Genomic DNA, 20,310 nt, shown 5'->3' on the forward strand with positions numbered 1-20,310 from the left:
TCGGTGCAGTTCGACCTTATATCGTATTCTCTACTCATACAAAACTCTAGAAATATTTTCCCATTTATATTAATTGTGTGTTCTCAGTGCCTACCTATAGCTCCTTGTCATTTCATGTTTTCGTTTCCCACTCTAGCGTTGAAATTATTGAATACAGAAGTCGTCATTTTTTAATTTATCTCTGTCAACCATTTTTAAATATAAAATGATATTTTACAATCATTATCTAATGAATTTTCCTATCTCGGAGTTCAGTAAATCGGAGCTGTTGATAATAACAAAAATTGTTATTATTATAACAGTAAATAAAGAAATTCCGCATAAAAGATATCAAAACCCTAGAAATCTGGTGACAGTGGGTGTCAAATAATAGATTAGAATGTTAAAATGCGATATTCTTTTCCTGTATAATCAAAATTATAAATAGCAAATAATATATGATTTTTGTTTAGTAAGTCATCATGATTTCGTCTATAGTTATTCTCTTATGTATTTACTCGAGTGAATATGTTGTGTCAGAAAAAGTAAGTCAGTCTTCTTTTATTAACAACAATTACCAGTGTTAGTAACACTAATATTGAATGTATCGATATTCAAACGTACTTTTTATTTAATTTTTTATTCCAAATTATTATCATTTTTAGATCACTATAACATTCATAAACGACATTATAAATTGGATCTGCTTAGTATATTCTACCATCGTACATGTATTATGTTATTATTGGTGTTTTATTCTATTTTTAAAAGAACTGTTAGTTTAATAGCATATTTTCTTGGGAATTTATTACTTCTATTAAATGAAATTTCCATCCTCATTTTAATATTTACACTGACCGGCACAAAAACGGCCACCCCACAAAATGGGTAATTTTTGATGTCTTGAATTTCCTAAAGGTGTTGTCCGATTTAAGTGATTTTTTTAATATTTTATAGCCTTATCTTTTAACAATATTGCTGTAATAAAATTGTTGCTAGACAGGTAAATTATTATTGTGTACCGGGTGTACCAATCAAACTGTGTTTTATTCTGAAAGTTCACCATACCCTGTGGAATATTATAGCATTTATAAAATTTTGAAATTAAAACTTAACTATAGCCTCAGGTTTTCTTAACATTCTGTTTTTTTATTCATTCGCTTATGTTGAATAATAAAAAAGTTGGGTAATTTAACAACTAGCCATGTTCTTCATTAGTACAGGGTGTTTCTAAATAAGTGCGACAAATTTTTAGGAATAAGTCTGCAAAAAAAATATTGGCCGTTTACTTATAAACATATTCCCGCAAATGCTTCGTTTCCGATATACGGGAGGTTGAATTTTTTCTTACAAACTGACGATTTATTTATTGCTCTAAAAACCAGTTGAGATATGCGAATAAAATTTGGCAGGTTTTAAGACGTTGTTATTGCGCATTTTTTTACGTACAATTAAGAATTTTATATTCACCATTGGCGTGCATGGGGGTAATAATACCTGTCATATAACCCGTATGCGCGCCAATGAAAAATATAAAATTCTTAATTGCATGTCAAAAAATATGCAATAACTGTATCTTAAATCCTACCAAATTTCATTTTCATATCTCAACCGGTTTTAGAGCAATACATAAATCGTCAGTTTGTAAGAAAATAATTCAACATACAGTACCTCGGAAACGAAGCATTTGCGGACATGTATTTATAAAGCAAACGGCCATTATTTTTTCATGCAGATTTACCCCTTAAAATTTGCTGCACTTATTTAGAAACACCCTGTATCGTTAAAGAACATGGCTAGTTGTTAAAGTACCTAACTTTTTATTATCCAACATAAGCGAATGAATTAAAAAACAAAATGTTATTAAAACCTGAGGCTAGAGTTCAGTTTTAATTTCAGTATTTTATAAATGCTAGAATATTTAATAAAGTGTGGTGAACTTTGCGAATAAAACACAGTTTGATTGGTACACCCGATATACAATGATAGTTTACCTGTCCTGCAAGAATATTATTACAGAAATTTTGTTCAAGAATAAGGCTATAACTTATATAGCCTATAATAAGGCTATAACTTATATAGCCTATAATAAGGCTAAAAAAAACCAATTAAATCGGACAACAGGTTTAGGAAATTCAAGACATCAAATATAACCCATTTTTGGGGTGGCCGTTTTTTGTGCCGGTCAGTGTATTTGTAGATTTTATAATACGGTGCATCGAAAAAGGCGAAAAAACCTTTTTTGCGATAGAAAAGTAAAACCTCACAAAAGTTGCCCAATCAACTGTTAAGTATTTTGGTAAATTTTTTTCTAAATTGGAAAATATCTTCTGCCCCCCAAGACAATTAAAATTTTTGAAAAAACTTTAACAGACGAAAAAATTTTTTATTTCGAAACGAAAATGTAATAGCTCACAAAAGTTGCCTAACAAACTATTTAGTATTGTAGTAAAATTGCGTTGAAATAAAAAATTAGAAATAAAAATTGCGTTGAAATAAAAAATTAGAAATAAAAATTGCGTTGAAATAAAAAATTTGAAAAAATACATTAATATGCGAATTTCTTTTGTAAGGGAAATGTAACACCTTATAGAACTTGAATAAATAAATTCGGTTTAAATTGGAAATTATTTTCTGGTTTCACAAGGCAATTAAACATTTTACTTAAGAAAAGTATACTAAAACATTTTTTATAACAAAGAACTTATCTGTCTCCCTGACGTCATCCAAGTTTTTTTTAATACTAAAATAAATATAAAGCAAAGTACAAAATTAGGTATATAAATATTACAAAAAATATGGCAAAAGCATTATATTCGAAGATGTCTTCCGATTTAGCATTAAAGTGAGGCATAGTTTTTCTGGAATCAATAATTCGAGTTTTTACAAATCCATCCCTCGAATACGCTCCGCAAACTGCTAGAGAAGCTTGTGCCACAAGCTGGACACATCGTTCTACACATTGTTTGTGGCAGTGATATTTCTCAATTTCGATGTTAAAAGGGTCTAAGTTAGGATTCTTAATAAAATCTCGCAGATTGTGACTCGAAAATCTAGAGAATATAGGTGGTTCTGTAAGGTGATATTCTTATTAGTTAATTAACCCTAAGTAGTCGTTTGAATCAAAATTTTATAGGAGAGAGTTTGAAGACCCTCACGTTTTTTGATTTAGTCACTGGCAAACTTCTTTTGATGTCCAAGTGGTAGATCAAGTGGTACAAACCACTGAAGCGGCTTTTTAAGATGTTTTTCTAACAGCCGTATTACATCATCCTTAACGCCAGTATTTACGACTGTTTCGTCACGTACAAAAGCTGGATTTGATACTTTCTGATATACCAGACAGCAGATACCCACAGGCGCGGATACAGAGGGGGGTCAACGGGTCCATGGACCCCCCTGTTGTATTTAGTTTATAAGTATTTTTTTATTATTTATTATTTTTTTCTGTCAACCAGAGCTCAATTCTTTTGATACCGTAGGTATCTGAGATGACTGAATTTTATCCTCAGAGTAAGCTTGAGTCGAATGGCTAAATCTGGACACTAAAATATTTGCGGTACGTCTGACCCCCCTATTATGAATTTCTAGAACCGCGCCTGGATACCCATATCCAAAATATTTGCACCCTGGCTCATGCACAAGTGTTATGTATTCTTCCACGATCGATTGACCATAAAACTTGGTAGTGTTTTTTACTTGGGCTAAAGTTTTGTCTTTGTGTTTACTTTCTTCTTTTACCGTTGTTTTCTCTTATTATATTTGTTTTTGTTTTTCCTATCAATCGAGCTTATCACCATTTTTCTGGGACCTCTTTGATTTAATAGAAATTCGCGCTCATCCAGAGACACTTTTTGAGATTTGCTAAAAAGACAATTAATCAGAGTGTGACATTTGCATGCTGCAAGATCGAAACTTGTAGTTTTACTTTGGTTCTTAAAGCATTGAATTTTATTTTTGTAAAATTCACTGTTTTGCCTGTGCTTAAATGGTTTCATAAGTTTCATCTATTTGTCATGATAGGGTTTTAAAAGCTGCATATTTCTTGTATGTTAAATTATTGGAATTAAAGCCTTTTTCCATATTTCCTCCAATTTAATTGCAACCTGTTCGGCAATACCAGAAAATTCTGGCTCTTTCTTGCCGAGTTTTTTATCCTCTTGCAACCACAAAATTTCATCGCTTTTTTGTATTTCGGTAAAACATTTTCAGGTATACTTTGGTGGTTGCCCAAAAATGGGGCGGTCCATAGCGCATCTTGATTTTATTCCCGATGGTTCTGGTTTATCTATTTTAAAAATCTTTGATTTACAAATAACAATAATAACAAAGTAAGGCATCGCACCAAACATAAGTGAAAATTACACGCACGGACTCACGAAGCGGGACAATTCAAAGGGGTTGGGAAACTGAAAAAACAAATAAAATAAATATCGTTTAAATTTGTAATTGACAACATTTTAAGTTTTCTTTAATTGATCTTAGATAGAGTTAGCACATATTGCTAACATATTGTAAAATAATATAAATTGAAATTTCCATAAAAATCAGATATTAAATAAAATTCAAAGTCATTGCGGCGGGGGGGGGGGGGGGGGGTCAGAAAATTCGCTTAGAAAAAAAAAATAAAAATACTAATATGCTGAAAAATATCAACACTAACAACTTTTTCACGCTATTATAACATTTCCAAATTTTATTTTTTCGATGCACCATATTTTATAATTTATTTATTTACTTACTTATCCGTGGCTTTAGACGGCTTTTCTGGCCTTTTACCACATCCCACTCGTCATTTTTTCTTGTCGAATAAATCTTCTTAAGTGAGGTCTCTTTCTTCCATTGCTGATTTTATTTGTGCGTTCCACTATAATCTAGGACTTTTCCTTTTTCTAGTTGATTTCCAACTCCAAGTTTTAGCAGTATTCTCATCTCATCCATTTTTCGCATAATATGTTGATACCAGAGTAATTTTCGTTTTTCTGTCTCATCATTAAGTGCATCCTTCACATTCATGAAATCCTTCTGATTCGTTCATTTATAACATTATTTTTCCATTAGTGTTAAACTGCAGCTTGTTCTCCAAGACATCACGTCCATTACATTTATATTGTTTTCCTTTATTTTATGTATCACACAAATCCACATCACACTGATCCATACATTGAACAGCTTTGAACTATTTTCTTTGGTGTTAAGTATTAATAGTCCAGAAAGCCACTGCGCAACCGCTAGGAAAAATATTCTGATTCGGATTTTTTGCACAATCTTACTCAAAAAGGACCCCTTTTAACAAATTTGCATGTTACCAGGACCAAAAGTAAAAAAAAAAAATTTTAAACGTTTTTTTTTGTTTTTTTCCTAAAATTATTTTTTTTGCATGGAACAAAGTTTTTTATGTTTTTTGAATCATTCCAAACAGAAAAGGTCTCTAGTGACATTTTTCTAAAGTTGATAGTTTTTGACATAATTATAAGCGATTAAAAATTGAAAAATTGCGAAATCGGCCATTTTTAACCCTCAAAAACTATGTAAAAAACTGAAAATTTGAATGTTGCCAAGGTAGGCAGATATTCTTTCAACATCGATTGATGAAATTTCGAAGAGTTTTTTGCAATTAAATATTCAAAACTCCTTTTGTTTTTAACACATTTAGCGCCATGTGCCCACCGGTGGGCATTTTCATTATTTCCATTAAGACCGAGTGCCCACCTATGAGCATTTAATGTCGATTGCTTCAAGCCACCGTGGCCACCGGTGGACACGATTTATATTAGATTGACGTATGTTGACGTATTCAGTGGTCCCAGGAAACAACAGAATTTTACATGGACCGAGCAGAATGAATGTATCAGTTGTGATTTTGAGCAGTGCAAAAAACTGATACAATTTTGTATTTTTAGATGCTAATTTTTAGCTGTATAAATAATTGTGTAAATGTTTATATTACTAAATAGAGAATTAAAGTACCTTTCAAATGAGCTAGCACATAACCCCTATTCTCATTTTAAAAAATCATCGATTACGTCATCACGCCCAGATGGATGACGTCACTAGCATACCATATATGCCACAATATCATGACTTAAAAATAAAAATCGACCTATTTCGGGATTTTTCCTTAAATTCGCCGATTTACGAAATAACGAATTTATTCCTTTCATTTGCACCATAATGTATACACACACAACGGTGGAAAATAGTGTTGCGCACGCTTGATTAGCAATTAAAAATCAAAGAAGTTTTGAATATTGTATTCCAAAAACTCTTCGGGATTTCATCAATCGATATTCAAAGAATATCTACCTACCTTGGCAACATTCAAGTTTTCAGTTTTTCACATAGTTTTTGAAGGTTAAAAATGGCCGATTTCGCAATTTTTAAATTTTTAATCGCTTATATTATGTCAAAAACTATCAACTTTAAAGGAATGTCACTAAAGACCTTGTATGTTTGGAATGATCCAGAAAACCTAAAACAACTTTGTTCCATGTAAGAAAAATAATTTTAAGAAAAAAAAAAAAACAAAATTTTTTTGACCCACTTTTGGTCCTGGCAACATGCAAATTTGTTAAAAGGGGTCCTTTTTTAAGATTGTGCAAAAAATCGGAATCGGAATATTTTTCCCAGCGGATGCGCAATGGTTTTCTGGACTATAATTGCTTGTAATATAGTCGCTCCATATAATCGAGTGTAATGGTCGGGTTAAGGTCTTTACTTTGTTATTTCAGTTGTTATTCATTTTCAGGTCTTCTACTGAGTTTCCAATGTCCATGTATTGCATTTTATTATAATTAATTCTCAATCCCGTCTCCCATGCAGACGATATCGTTTTTTGCTATGCTAAAATTATTTGATTATTTGATCAGAGGCAAACAAAAGGATATGGATGTAGTTGTTCTCAATTATTACTACCATCTGCTGTCCACGTTGATTGTTCTAGCTTTTTAGTGGTTAATCTATATAAAGTCTTCAGAGCACCTTTATCTGATTTTAATTCTACATTCCTTGTCTTTGTAAAGTATAGTTTGGCTACATTTATTTATGAATTAACTACTCCGTTCTGCTCCATTGATTTCTACAAGTTGTAACTACGACACGGCCACAGGCCTTTCGGAAGTCATTGTTTTTTCATGAGATATTTTTTAGAAAATATAATTATCAGTCAGCAGCTTGTTTCCCCATACCTTCTTTAATATTTTTTTTCCTAAAACCAACCCACATAAGACGAAACATAAATATATATCCTGTATAATTATTGGGTATTTTTTATGTTCCTTTTTCATGAAGCGTTTTACATTCTTTTAATATTATTCTACCCAGTAAGCATATGTTAAATTAATAGTTATATTAATTTTTGTAATAGTAGACCATTCATGAGCGGTAAAAACTGTAAAACCGTGAAATTTTCAGAATCAACACCGATTTTAATGAATATCTTGATTTAAGCTCTGTTGATCCTCTGCTTTAAAATCTACACTATGCCGAACCATGCTTTTTTCCTGGGAGTGAAAACAACCCATCTAGGGGACGAAAATTTTTTTAATCATAATAACTATGGAAGTCGATAGCCTGACCAAATCTGAGTAAATTTTGTTCTATATTTTTTTTTGTACAGTTGATATTTGTTTGATTGAAACTGCATTTTCCATTGAAAAAACTCACGTTCATGAATAACTTAAAAAATGTTAATTTTATAGAAAAAATCATTAAGAACAAAATTGTAGATAATAAAATAACAAAATAACAACGAGATTCGCCTCAGAAAAACCTATGTAAACCCAATAAAGACAGAGTTATTGCTCTTTAAGGGATGGTTATTTTCGAAAAACGTAGAAATGGAGAACATTCAATCTCAAATAACTCGAATCTGGTGCAATTTTTTGGGAAGACTTGGGAGACATTTTTTAAAACTCATTAAACAGCCCTTCAAATGAGCTCTGACAAAAGTTTTTTGCTTAAGTACTGAGTGACTTAATATGATGAAACTAAAGTCGCCCCCTGCCTCCTTTTATTAATGTAACAATTAATTAAACCATTTTTATTACAATCCTAATTGAAATTAATAGATTGGCACTTGAAATTAACTTTATTTAGGTATAATTATTGATACGATCCATGTGATTTGGTCGGCTTGAAATGCTTAGTTTAGAAAAAATAGTTGATTAAATCTAAAATGACATATTATTAATTTTTTAAAAAAAGTGCATTCTTCTTAAATAAACCTAAAACTGATCATGATACAAAAAAAAATGAAAATTTTTAATAAAAAAAAAATCTCACAATTAATAATTAAAACATTTTTTCATATTATGAATACGTTAGATCTATTAGTATTATTAATAAAAATTAACTTTTTCTTTAAATATAAAAATGTCATAATCAGTAGTAATTGCACAAGAGCTCTAAAATTCTATATTAATTTTAGAGATCGAGTGCAATTTGTTGGGATTATTTCATGAATAAAACTATTCAAAACCAAAATTTTATTGTAATTTATTTACGTAAGTACAAATTAGTACAATTAAACACACAGTTGTTATAAATATTTGACGGTTAAAAGTCATCGCTTTATAATTTTTAAAACATTAATTGTCATTAATGTCACTGAATGTATTTTTTCATAGCAACGAAGGGCATCTGACGTAATATACTTGACGACGGGAAATTATCAAGAATTTTCAGTTTAATTTTTATTTATGTAGCTTTTTATTGGTCAGAATCTCATATGAATAAAATAATCGATTTAATTCACTATTTCTTCGAAACTAAGCATTCCAAACCGGTCGAATCACATGGATCGTATCAATTATACCTAAATAAAGTTAATTTCAAGTGGGAAGCTATTCATTTTTTTAGGATTGTAATTTCCGGGGTCTTTCGTTGACCAGCACATTTAAAAAAAGCAGGGAGCGAATTTATTATCGTAATAAGTCAGTCAGTTCTTATGCCAAAAACTTTTATCAGAGCTCATTTAAAAGGTTTTTTAATGAACTCTGAAATATATTTTTTAAGATTTCCCCAAAAATTGAACAACTTTTGGGATTATTTAAGATTGAAGGTTCTCCATTTCGAGGTTCTTCGAAAATAACCATCCTTTAAAGAGCAATAACTCAGTGTTGTTATTGGGTCTGCATAGTTGTTTCTGACGCGACTCTGTTTGTTTTTTTAACTACAATTTTCTTCCCAATGATTTTTTGTATACAATTAAAAATTTTTAAGTTAATTATGAAAAATGGCTATAAAACGTTTTTCGTTGGACATGGAAAATGCAGTTTCAAACGCTATTAACTTGGAAAATATCAACTTTGAAAAAAAAATCTATAGAAGAAACGATATTTAGAATTGGTCAGTATATCGACTTCCATAGTCATTTTGATTAAAAAAAAATTCATCCCCTAGATGGGGTTGTTTACCTTGTTCACCCCCAGGGCAAAAGCGCGCTTCGGCGTAGGGTAGATTTTGAAAAAGGTTATAAATACTAGGTCAATCCCGATTTTCAATAAAATCGACTTTGATTCTCAAAATTCCACGAGAAAATGGCTGTTGACTGGACTATAAGGCAGATTTGCATATATATCTCCAGGGCCAGTTGCTGTGTTATTTTTCATCCTCTTTGGAGCATTTCTTCTTACAATTTTCAGATATACCTAGAAACTTTTTTTGTTTGTTTCTTATTTCGTAAGTTGGGGCACCATATAGATATTTATTTTCTTGTAGTAATTCTAAGTAATATTTTACCGGAGTCTCGTTCGAACGTTCGGACAGTAAAGTCGTTATCGTAGATAACCATTAGTTTATAATTGCTTTTTAATTTCACAAGTTTTTGTTAGTGAAGTGCAAAACAACAGATCTATTAATCATTGGGTGATGATAGATTTTGTTATCATTAGATGGTAACAAATTTAGTGAGTACCTATTTAATTTACCTACTTCATAATATTTAACATGTCACAGAACGTCAATAACCCTACTCAAATCTACTACCAAGCAGAGATCAAGCCGTAGTATTTACATCAATAGATGTTTTTAAAATACAAGACTATCTCCTACAGATTGGACCAATAGCGAACCCACATAATATAATATATTGTTCACGCATCTCTAACAATCGAGTATGCATATACTTGAGAGATAAAAACATTGTCGACGATTTTTTTAAAAATAATGGAAGTATCACAATTAATTACACTCGTATAGTTGCTCTACATCCTAATAAAGCACAGATATCGAAACTCAATTCAGGCAGTAAAGGCATATCCAGGAGCAGACGTATCCTCTGATCACAGTCTTCTTATTGCTAGGTTTCAACTTCAACTAAAAAAGACGCAAAAAAGCCGCAACAACAATAAACTTAACATACAGAAACTAAAGTCAGAAGAAACAAAAGAAAATCTGAAACACGAAATCAACACAAATCTAGACAGAAACCCAGGAAATAATTGCAACGTAGAACAGCAGTGGCAATTCTTCAAAACCTCTATATTAGAACCAAGTAAGAAAGTACTTACTACAACCAAATGTAAGAAAGAAGAATGGATGACGGAGGAAATTCTAGACTTGATGAATGAAAGAAGAAAAACCAAACCATTAATAAGACCCGCTATAAACAGATTCAAAACCAAATAAGAAGAAAAATTAGGGAGGCTAAAGAAACCTACTTCTCTGAAAAATGTAAAGAAATAGAAGAACTGCAAAACACATATGACAACTTCAACCTACATAAAAAAGTCAAAGAACTAGCCGGAATAGGAAATAGAAGAAACTCAAATATATTGCTCGACAAAAATGGAAATATTATAATGGAGACAAAACGAAAACTACGACGATGGAAAGAGTATATCGAGGAACTATTTCATGACCAGAGAGAAGCTAGTACATCCGTAGATAGCCAAACGGGAGATGTAGGCCCAGAGATAACCAAATCAGAGGTTAGTCAGGCAATAAACTCTATGAAAACCAATAAATCTGCTGGTCCAGATGAATTGCCTAGCGAGCTGATAAAGTTGGTCAACGAGAAAAACCTGGACATAATAGTAGAACTGTTCAACGCTATCTATACTACTGGAATCATCCCTAGAGAAATGTTGACATCAGCCTTTGTGTGTTTGCCAAAGAAGGTGAATGCAAAAGAATGCAGTGACTACCGAACCATAAGCTTAATGTCACATACCTTGAAAATTCTATTGAAAATTATCCACGCCAGAATACACTCTAAACTGGAGCTGGATATTAGTGACACTCAATATGGGTTCCGCAATGGTATGGGTACCAGAGAGGCATTATTCTCCTTCAACGTGCTGACACAGAGATGTTTGGATGTTAACCATCCTCTTTACGTCTGTTTTATAGACTACAATAAGGCGTTTGATAAAGTAAAACATGATCGACTCATGGAAATCCTAAAAAATAAAAACCTAGATGAAAGAGATTTAAGACTAATAACACACCTCTATTACAATCAGCGAGCAATAGTAAGAATTGAAAAAGAAACATCTGAAGAAATGGAAATAAAGAGAGGAGTCAGGCAAGGCTGCATACTATCACCTCTATTATTTAACGCTTATTCTGAAGAGGTAATGCGAGAAACTCTGGAAGATGAAACAGTCGGCATAAGAGTAAATGGAGTCTTAGTTAACAACATCAGATATGCAGATGATACAGTAATAATAGCCGATAGTTTACAAGACCTGCAAAGACTCATGAGTAAAATAGTAAGGTGTAGTAGGGAGTACGGATTCTCTCTCAATATCAAAAAGACGAAGTTTATGAAAATTAGTAAAAACAACCATAATACTAACGAAATCTTGATAGTAGAGGGCCAGCAGATCGAAAGAGTAAAAAAGTACACTTACCTAGGAACACTTATAACAGAAAATAATGACTACACTGCAGAAATAAAAGTCAGAATCGAAAAAGCACGTTCTAATTTTATAAAAATGAAAAAGGTCCTATGTAGCAAAGATTTAACATTAGCTCTTAAAGTACGCCTAACAAAATGTTACGTCTACAGTGTTCTATACTATGGAGTGGAACCATGGACGTTAAATGTAGAGACAATGAGACGACTTAACGCCTTTGAAATGTGGACCTATAGAAAAATTATGAGGGTTTCCTGGGTAGATAGAGTTACAAACAATGAAGTACTGAGAAGAATAGGTAAAGAAAAGGAAGTTGAACTTACAATTAAAGAAAAGAAGCTACAGTATCTCGGACATGTGATGCGGGGCGAGAAGTATGGTATCCTACGACTCATAATGCAGGGAAAGATAGATGGCAGAAGAAGCATCGGAAGAAGACGAATTTCATGGTTGAAGAACCTGAGAGAGTGGTTTGGATGCAGCTCGAAACAACTATTTAGAGCTACTGCCTCAAAAATTAAAATAGCTATGATGATTGCCAACCTCCGTAGCGGAGATGGCACCTGAAGAAGAAGTTGCTCGAAGATTAATTACCCCATCAGATAGATTTCTAATAGCTAATGCAAGCCCCACAATTTCTAATAAAGAAATCACAGGATGTTTACAAAATCTAGGTTTAACGTTATTATCGCCAATGATACAACTGAGAATTGGATCTACTGACCCAGCTTACAGCCATATACTTAGTTTTAGAAGACAGATTTACATCTCGCCTCCAGAAAATGCATCTTTACCGGAATACATTGATATAGAACATGATGGAATAGTAAATAGGTTATATTTAACACTAGACAGCCACAACTGTTTCAAATGCAAGCAGGCAGTACCTGCTATGGAATGTGGTACCTACAGGAAGCAATAATCAATCAGACAACATAACTCAGGCCCAGAATTCAGCACTTTCTATTTCTGACACCACTACCGCTTCTTCTTCCAATAATGCACAACCCATCAAAGACCACAGTTCACTAATAAAACAAAACGTACCCCTAGATATGTCTAAGCTATCTACGCCACAAAATCCAGAAATATCAAACTTACCCCTCTCTCAAACTTTAAATACCCCTATGAATCTTGAGACAAACAAAAATATTTTGGTGGACAATGCAAAGTCCGATCATCCCTCAACACAAAATAACTCACAAAAACGTACCGCTTCTGCTGTTTCTTCTCCTACTTCTGAGGATGTCCAATTCGCAACTCCAACTATAACACAAAATAAGAAAAAGAGCAAAACAGAAAAAAAAAACCTGAACAAAGCATAAAGTTTTCAGGCAATACTAAAACATACATAGATAATCGCTCGCCTCCTTTTTGCCTCAACAGTCAGCAAGTTGAAAGTCTACTAGAAAATTGCTACGGCTGCTCTGATGTAGTAACGGTGGCGAAGGATTATAACTCTGACATCGTAGCTATTATCACTATGTTGGATAAAATTCACCCACATTTAGAAGACAGAACAACAAAATATCGCTGCACTAAATTGAGAAAAAAATTATCTGTACAAATTAATTTACAACGTAATTTAACGAATTTCGATTCTGAAAGTGATTGATCCACTTTTTAATTTTTGTGCTAATTAATAAAATACCCGGTGTCCACTTATATTTTCCCCCATTTTAACTACCTATAACTTCTAAACGGCTCAAGATAGAAATATGCGGTTTTCACTGAAATGTTTTATTTTAGTAAAAGTTTTGTCTGAATGGATTGAATTTTTTATATCGCTTTCAAATACGAAAACAAAAATGGCGGATTATTGAAAAAAACGTTGTTGACTTTTTTTAAACGGGACACCCAGTATATTTTTTTGTAAATTGAAAGAAAGGTCATTCACCTATCCAGCGATATAAAGTTTTTCAAAATCGGTTGTCAAATCACTGAGTAATTAATTTTTAAAATGAGAGGTGCAACGTGGATATCACATACCTAAATAACATAACTAAGCAAATTGATATTATGTTATGTGATTTTCACATTGCATCTCTTAATTTAAAAATTAATTGCTCACACATTTGACAACCGATTTTAAAAAATTTTATATCTCTGGATAGGTAAATGACAATTTTTTCAAGTTACAAAAAAATATACTGGGTGTTTTAATTAAAAAAGTCAACAACGTTTTTTTTTTTCAAAAATCCGCCATTTTTTATTTAAAAGCGATATAAAAAATGGTCATTTACCTGAAAACTTGAAAAAACGGTCATTTACCTATCCAGCCATATAAAATTTTTTAAAATCGGTGGTCATATGACTGAGAAATTAATTTTTAAAATGAGACATGCAATGTGGAAATCACATAACATAATATCAATTTGCTTAGTTATGTTATTTAGGTACAGTGGAACCCCGATAAGTCGGCCCCCGATAACCCGGAAGTCCGGCTAACCCGGACCGATTTTCATCAGATAAACATTTTGATTTTCAATATTTTCTATTTTGACAAGGACCCGATTTGGGCGTCAAAACGTTAATAAAATTATTTTTCAATTTAATTGTGGCTTCCCATCAAAATAGTTAATTATCAGACAAACCTTTCAACAATAAAAATGTACGTAATATAATATTTGAGAGATAATGTGTATGTGTGTAATTTGAACTATACAATAGTAAAAATGACTCGTAGCACACGCTGCAGAAACAACAGGCACCTGTCTGTAGTACCTATTCCTTTTTATTTCAAACTTTTTTAGCATTGTTTAGGAAAGACCATTTAAAAAATCCTTTTATAAACAATGGTCTTTAATTTTTAACTGTTCTTAAATAACATAACATCCTTGTGACTGTATTGTGTGTCTTGTATTGTTCGCTTCAATTTGCTTAAGTTTGTGTTTGGTGTTTTTTTTAGTAATTTTGATGTGTAGGTACTGTGCATATTTATAAATATATTTCATGTTATTTCAATTCTAAGCGAGTTTATCTGTAAGTATACTGTATTTTATTAATTTTTACCATATTCTCCTGCTATCCCGGATTTTCGATAACCCGGATCGGCCGCGGTCCCGATTAATCCGAGTTATCGAGGTTCCACTGTATGTGATATCCATGTTGCACCTCTCATTTTAAAAATTAATTACTCAGTGATTTGACAACCGATTTTAAAAAACTTTATATCGCTGGATAGGTAAATGACCTTTATTTTAATTTACAAGAAAATATACTGGGTGTTCCATTAAAAAAAGTCAACAACGTTTTTTTCAAAAATCCGCCATTTTTGTTTTCGTACTTGAAAGCGATATAAAAAATTCAATCCATTCAAACAAAACTTTTACTAAAATAATACATTTCAGCGAAAACCGCATATTTCTATCTTGAGCCGTTTAGAAGTTATAGGTAGTTAAAATGGGGGAAAATATAAGTGGACACCCGGTATAATCATTTATGTATAACAAAATTTTACAGTGGAATTTAAATAGCTTTAAAACTCGTTTACCTATGTTACAGTTGTTAATCAATCAATACACACCACAAATTATTTGTCTTCAAGAAACTAATTTTAAAGATTCCACCTGCATGAATCTAAAATCTTTTAATTCATATTTTAAAAATAGGGATAATGCTGGTCACGCTTCAGGTGGCGTTGCCATTTATGTAAAAGAACAAATAATATCTAAAGAAATTCCTCTAAGCACAAATCTGGAAGCTGTAGCTGTACAAATTAGTACAACACAAAAAGTTAACATATGTAATATATATATATATATATATATATATATATATATATATATATATACCTCCAAATTTTAACCTAGAAGAACAACATCTTGTAAACCTAATAAATCAGGTACCTAATCCAAAATTTATACTGGGGGATCTAAATGGACATAACACTAACTGGGGTTCCTTTAAAACTACATCTACCGGAAAAAAGATTGAAAATATAGTGAACACGTTAAATCTTGCAATACTAAACGATGGTAGTAGCACCCACTTAAACTTATCGACAGGGACATTTTCTTCTATAGATATCACACTTTGTACGCCCACTCTTCAAATAAATCACAATTGGTACGTAGAAAAAGACTTATATGGGAGTGATCACTACCCGATTTTAATAGAAAAACACTTGATTAAATCTACGCCAGTTAAGCCTGATCCGAGATAGAGGTTAGACAAAACTGACTGGGGCCTTTTTCAAGAAATTATCCGTAGTGAATCTACAATGACTTGTTTAGATAATACAATAGACGTAATAATTCTACAATTCAATAAAATCATAACCGAAGCAGCTATAAAAGCAATAGGAAAAACAAAGTTCATTGAAAGAGATAAAGTTACTCCCTGGTGGAATGAAGAATGTAAAGAAGCTATTAAACTAAGTAAAAAAGCTCTTCAAAAGTACAAAAGACACAAAAATCTAGAAAATTTAATCGAACTTAAAAGGAGTAGGGCTAGAGCCAAACTGGTTACCACAAGATCTAATAGACAATCCTGGATAAAATATGTAGAAACGATAAATAATTACACACCTGTATCAAAAGTTTGGAGGAAAATAAAGAAGATAACAGGCTCGAGTTCATATCAAGGAATAGATTCATTAGAATTAGACAATAAATCATCTACAACAGACCATGCAGAAATCGTAGAAAAAATAGCCGAAACATTCCAGTTAACATCCTCAAATTCAATTTATGATAAAGATTTCCTAACATATAAAGAACAAAAAGAAAGTATTACTATCGACATAGTAAACAATAATGAACCTATAAATGAACTTATCACAATCAGATAAATAAGAGAGATGTTAGATTCTTTAAAGGATACTTCTCCAGGTCCGGATGACATTCCATCTTCTTTTCTGAAACACCTACCTGAAGAAGCTTTAGAAATTTTATTAAAAATATACAATCGTATATGGACTAAACATGAATTTCCCAGATTATGGAAATCCTCTATAACTATTTCCATCTTAAAACCTAATAAACCACGAAACAAAGCAGATTCTTATCGTCCTGTCTCTCTAACTTGTGTCATGTGTAAGCTTTTAGAAAAAATTATAAATAAACGTTTATTGTGGTGTCTGGAAGAAAACAACCATCTGATTAATGAACAATCTGGATTTCGTCCTTTAAAATCGGCCACCGGCAAGTAGATCTAGAAATGCATATTAATAACGCCTTCTGTAACAACCAGAAATGTATTGCAATTTATTTTGATTTGCATAAAGCATTTGATATGGCCTGGAATCACAAAATAATACCAACACTGAAATCATGGGTTTATCAAGGAAATATACTCGCTTTTGTTAAAAATTTTCTCCTAAATAGAAATTTCAAGTTAAAAGTAAACGGTCTTCTATCTAATGTGAAATATCAAGAAAATGGCACACCTCAGGAATCAGTGATCAGTCCGACGCTTTTTCTTATAGCTATTAATGATATAATCAAATCAATGAATAAACCCATTCAAGCCAGATTATATGCTGATGATCTCATAATATTCTTAAAGGGAAACAATATACAGAGTATGGCCAAATTACTACAAGATCAACTCGATAAATTTATATCTTGGTCAAAAAAGAGTGGTTTTCAATTTGCTTCATCCAAAACTCGCTGTATCCTATTTTCAAAGAGACCAAAGCAGATAAAGAAGATACCTACTTTAAAATTTGGAGGTCAGAGACTCGAATATGTAGAAACAATTAAATATCTAGGTCTAATATTTGATCAAGCTTTAACCTGGAAAGAACATATTAAATATATTTCAGCAGCATGTCAAAAAAGACTAAACCTCTTGAAATGTCTTTCTGGTGCAAACTGGGGAGCGGACGGTAGGACTCTACTCACACTATATAAAAATCTGAACCGTTCCAAGATTGATTATGGATGCCACGCTTACTCATCTGCTTCAAAAACAACTCTAAAAGTTTTAGATATCGTACAAAATAACGCTCTTAGAATAATATGTGGTGCATTTAGAACAACTCCTATTATAAGTCTTCAGGCCGAACTCGGTGAACTACCTTTAGATTTAAGAAGACAGGAAATAATACTCTCATATGCAGTGAAGCGGTACTCTTCACAATGTCACCAAACTATTTGCTCTTCAAGTACTCAGCATACAAAAACTCACATTCCCTTTCAAGAAAAATGCAAACGAATCATAAATGAACTACACCTTAAAGTTACCAAAATCTATCCTAACAAAATACCTACTCCTACTCCTTGGCTAATATCTTCTCCTCATTTAATAATGGATCTAGTGTCAGAAAATAAGAAAGGAACCAATCGTAATATAATTATTTCTAAATATCAAACCTTAATTTCTCAATTTTCCTCATTCGAACAGTTATTCACTGATGGATCAAAGACTAAATATTGTGTAGCATCTGCCTTTGTAACACAGAATGAAATAAAGGAATATAAACTAGAGGGGACAAACACTATTTTAACAGGAGAACTCTTTGCGATATATAAAGCCCTATGTCATGTTAGGAAAACTTCTCAAATTAACTTTCTCATAATTACAGACTCTTTAAATTCTTTAGAAATCATCTCTAAAATCTATTCTCCCCACCCTGTGGCCAAACTCATAAGACAAGAATTGCACAAACTAAATCACAAAAATGTTGCTTTCCTGTGGGTTTCATCTCATATTGGAATCACTGGAAATGAACTGGCAGATAAACATGCTCGAGAAGCCTTAGAGGATGCAACTATAGAGATCTATCCAACAACTCCAGCGTCAGATCTCAAATCATATTTCCAGAGCAAAATAGTTGATATATGGCATAGCAGATGGCATGAAAACCAGAAGCAGTTATTTTAGATAAAACCAACATTTCAACGATGGTCTGATAATTCCACAAATCGATTTTCCCAAGTGATCATCTCGCGATTGCGGCTTGGTCATAGCCGCCTCACGCATGGTCATCTGATGACACGAGATCCTCAACAGGAGTGTAATGCTTGTGAGACCCCTCTGACAATAAAACACCTTCTAGTGGAGTGCCCGTTACACAGTGCGGAAAGAGTACAATTCGGAATCCCGGGCGATTTGAAAATACTATTCTCAAAGTGCGGTTCCAAAGTGATCCTTCAATACTTAAAAGCAATAAACTGTTTATATAAAATTTAATTGTAGTATTCTATAGTTATTATTATTGTTAACAAAACTAGCATTTTCGCTAATAGCCGTACAGGCTGATGCGAGTTTGTAGATAAAAAAAAATCATATTTTACCCATTCATCTATCTACATAATATATCTTTACAAGTACATTTAAGTTATCTTTACAGTTTTTTGCCAAATTTTTCTACCCTTTATTTTTTGTTCGTTTCATAATTCTGTCTTCTGCATTCTCTTCTATTTTCTTGATCTGCTAAACTCAGTCACTTTTGGTAAGCTTTCTCCTTTTCTCTTCCGTGATTTTCTATCTTTGCTGCCTACCAATATGGTTTTTGTTACTTAAATTAATTTTGTATGGTCATTTTACCTTCAGTTGCTTCTTTTATCGGTACTTCTGGGTCTACTTGATACATTCGAGAGGAAAATACTTAGAAAGATTTTTGTAGCCGTAAATCAAAATGGTCAGTGGCGAAGAAGGTGCAAATTTAAATTATACCAGCTATACACAGTAGGGATGGCGGTTGTTGAAAAACCGGTTTTCGGTTATACCGGTTTTTTACTTACGGTTTAACCTGGCGGTTGTAACTGGTCAAAAAAACCGGTTGCTTCAAAAACCGGTTTTCGGTTTTATTAATCAAAAGCAAATACCCAATAGGTTATAATGTTACATTTATATTGCACTTTAGTTTGCTCAATTTTCCTCCCAAAAAATTCCCCAACCAATTCAACCTCTGATATACCCTCAATACCCCAATCTCTGATTTGTCGCTAGTTGTAGACGGCATCGGCGTATATTGCGTTGTCAATAATTGTGATATTCCCAAAAGTGATGATCCTACCGATCTACCGAAATGCCCCTTGGATCTATCGAGTTTAAAAAAATAACCAAATGACATATTTTACTTAAAAATAAAATCGATAAACCAATTCATTATTTACTTCTCTGTTGCCATCAAAATTAATTATTTCCTAAGAATTATTTATTGCTTAAAAATTACATAATTTAGATTCCTAATCGTATTTCGGTATTCACTTTTCATATAAAGCTGGCTATAGACTATGCGTGATTCGCGATTCGTAGTGCGCGATGCGTAGTGCGTGTAATTCGATATCAGCTCGCTACACACTATGCACGATTCGCGATTCGTAATGCGCGATGCCTGCTGATTCATCGCAGTTTCAAATTAGTTCACAGAGTGTAAGCATCGTATAATATAATTATTAGTATAAATATAATTATTTTTAAATTGTATGTATTTATACATAGTTCTGCACTGAAAATATGGAGAGTGACGATGATGTGGCAATAGCTAGTGCTATTTTTGTAATCATGGCGCAAAAGA

The 20,310-nt window shown here is 32.3% G+C and overlaps 1 protein-coding gene across 1 annotated transcript in view; it reads left to right on the plus strand.

The window, feature by feature from the left end:
• The first annotated feature begins 387 nt into the window (after window positions 1-387).
• The window catches only part of LOC126887982 (microfibril-associated glycoprotein 4-like), a 90,440-nt gene continuing 70,517 nt past the window's right edge, over window positions 388-20,310 (plus strand). Inside the window, exon 1 of the mRNA XM_050655954.1 lies at window positions 388-524. Within this exon, the coding sequence (XP_050511911.1) occupies window positions 462-524 (63 nt within the window). The 5' untranslated portion in view covers window positions 388-461. The remainder of the gene's footprint in view (window positions 525-20,310) is intronic.

The sequence above is a fragment of the Diabrotica virgifera genome, chromosome 7 (genome assembly GCF_917563875.1).
Source record: "Diabrotica virgifera virgifera chromosome 7, PGI_DIABVI_V3a".
Lineage (NCBI taxonomy): Eukaryota > Metazoa > Arthropoda > Insecta > Coleoptera > Chrysomelidae > Diabrotica > Diabrotica virgifera.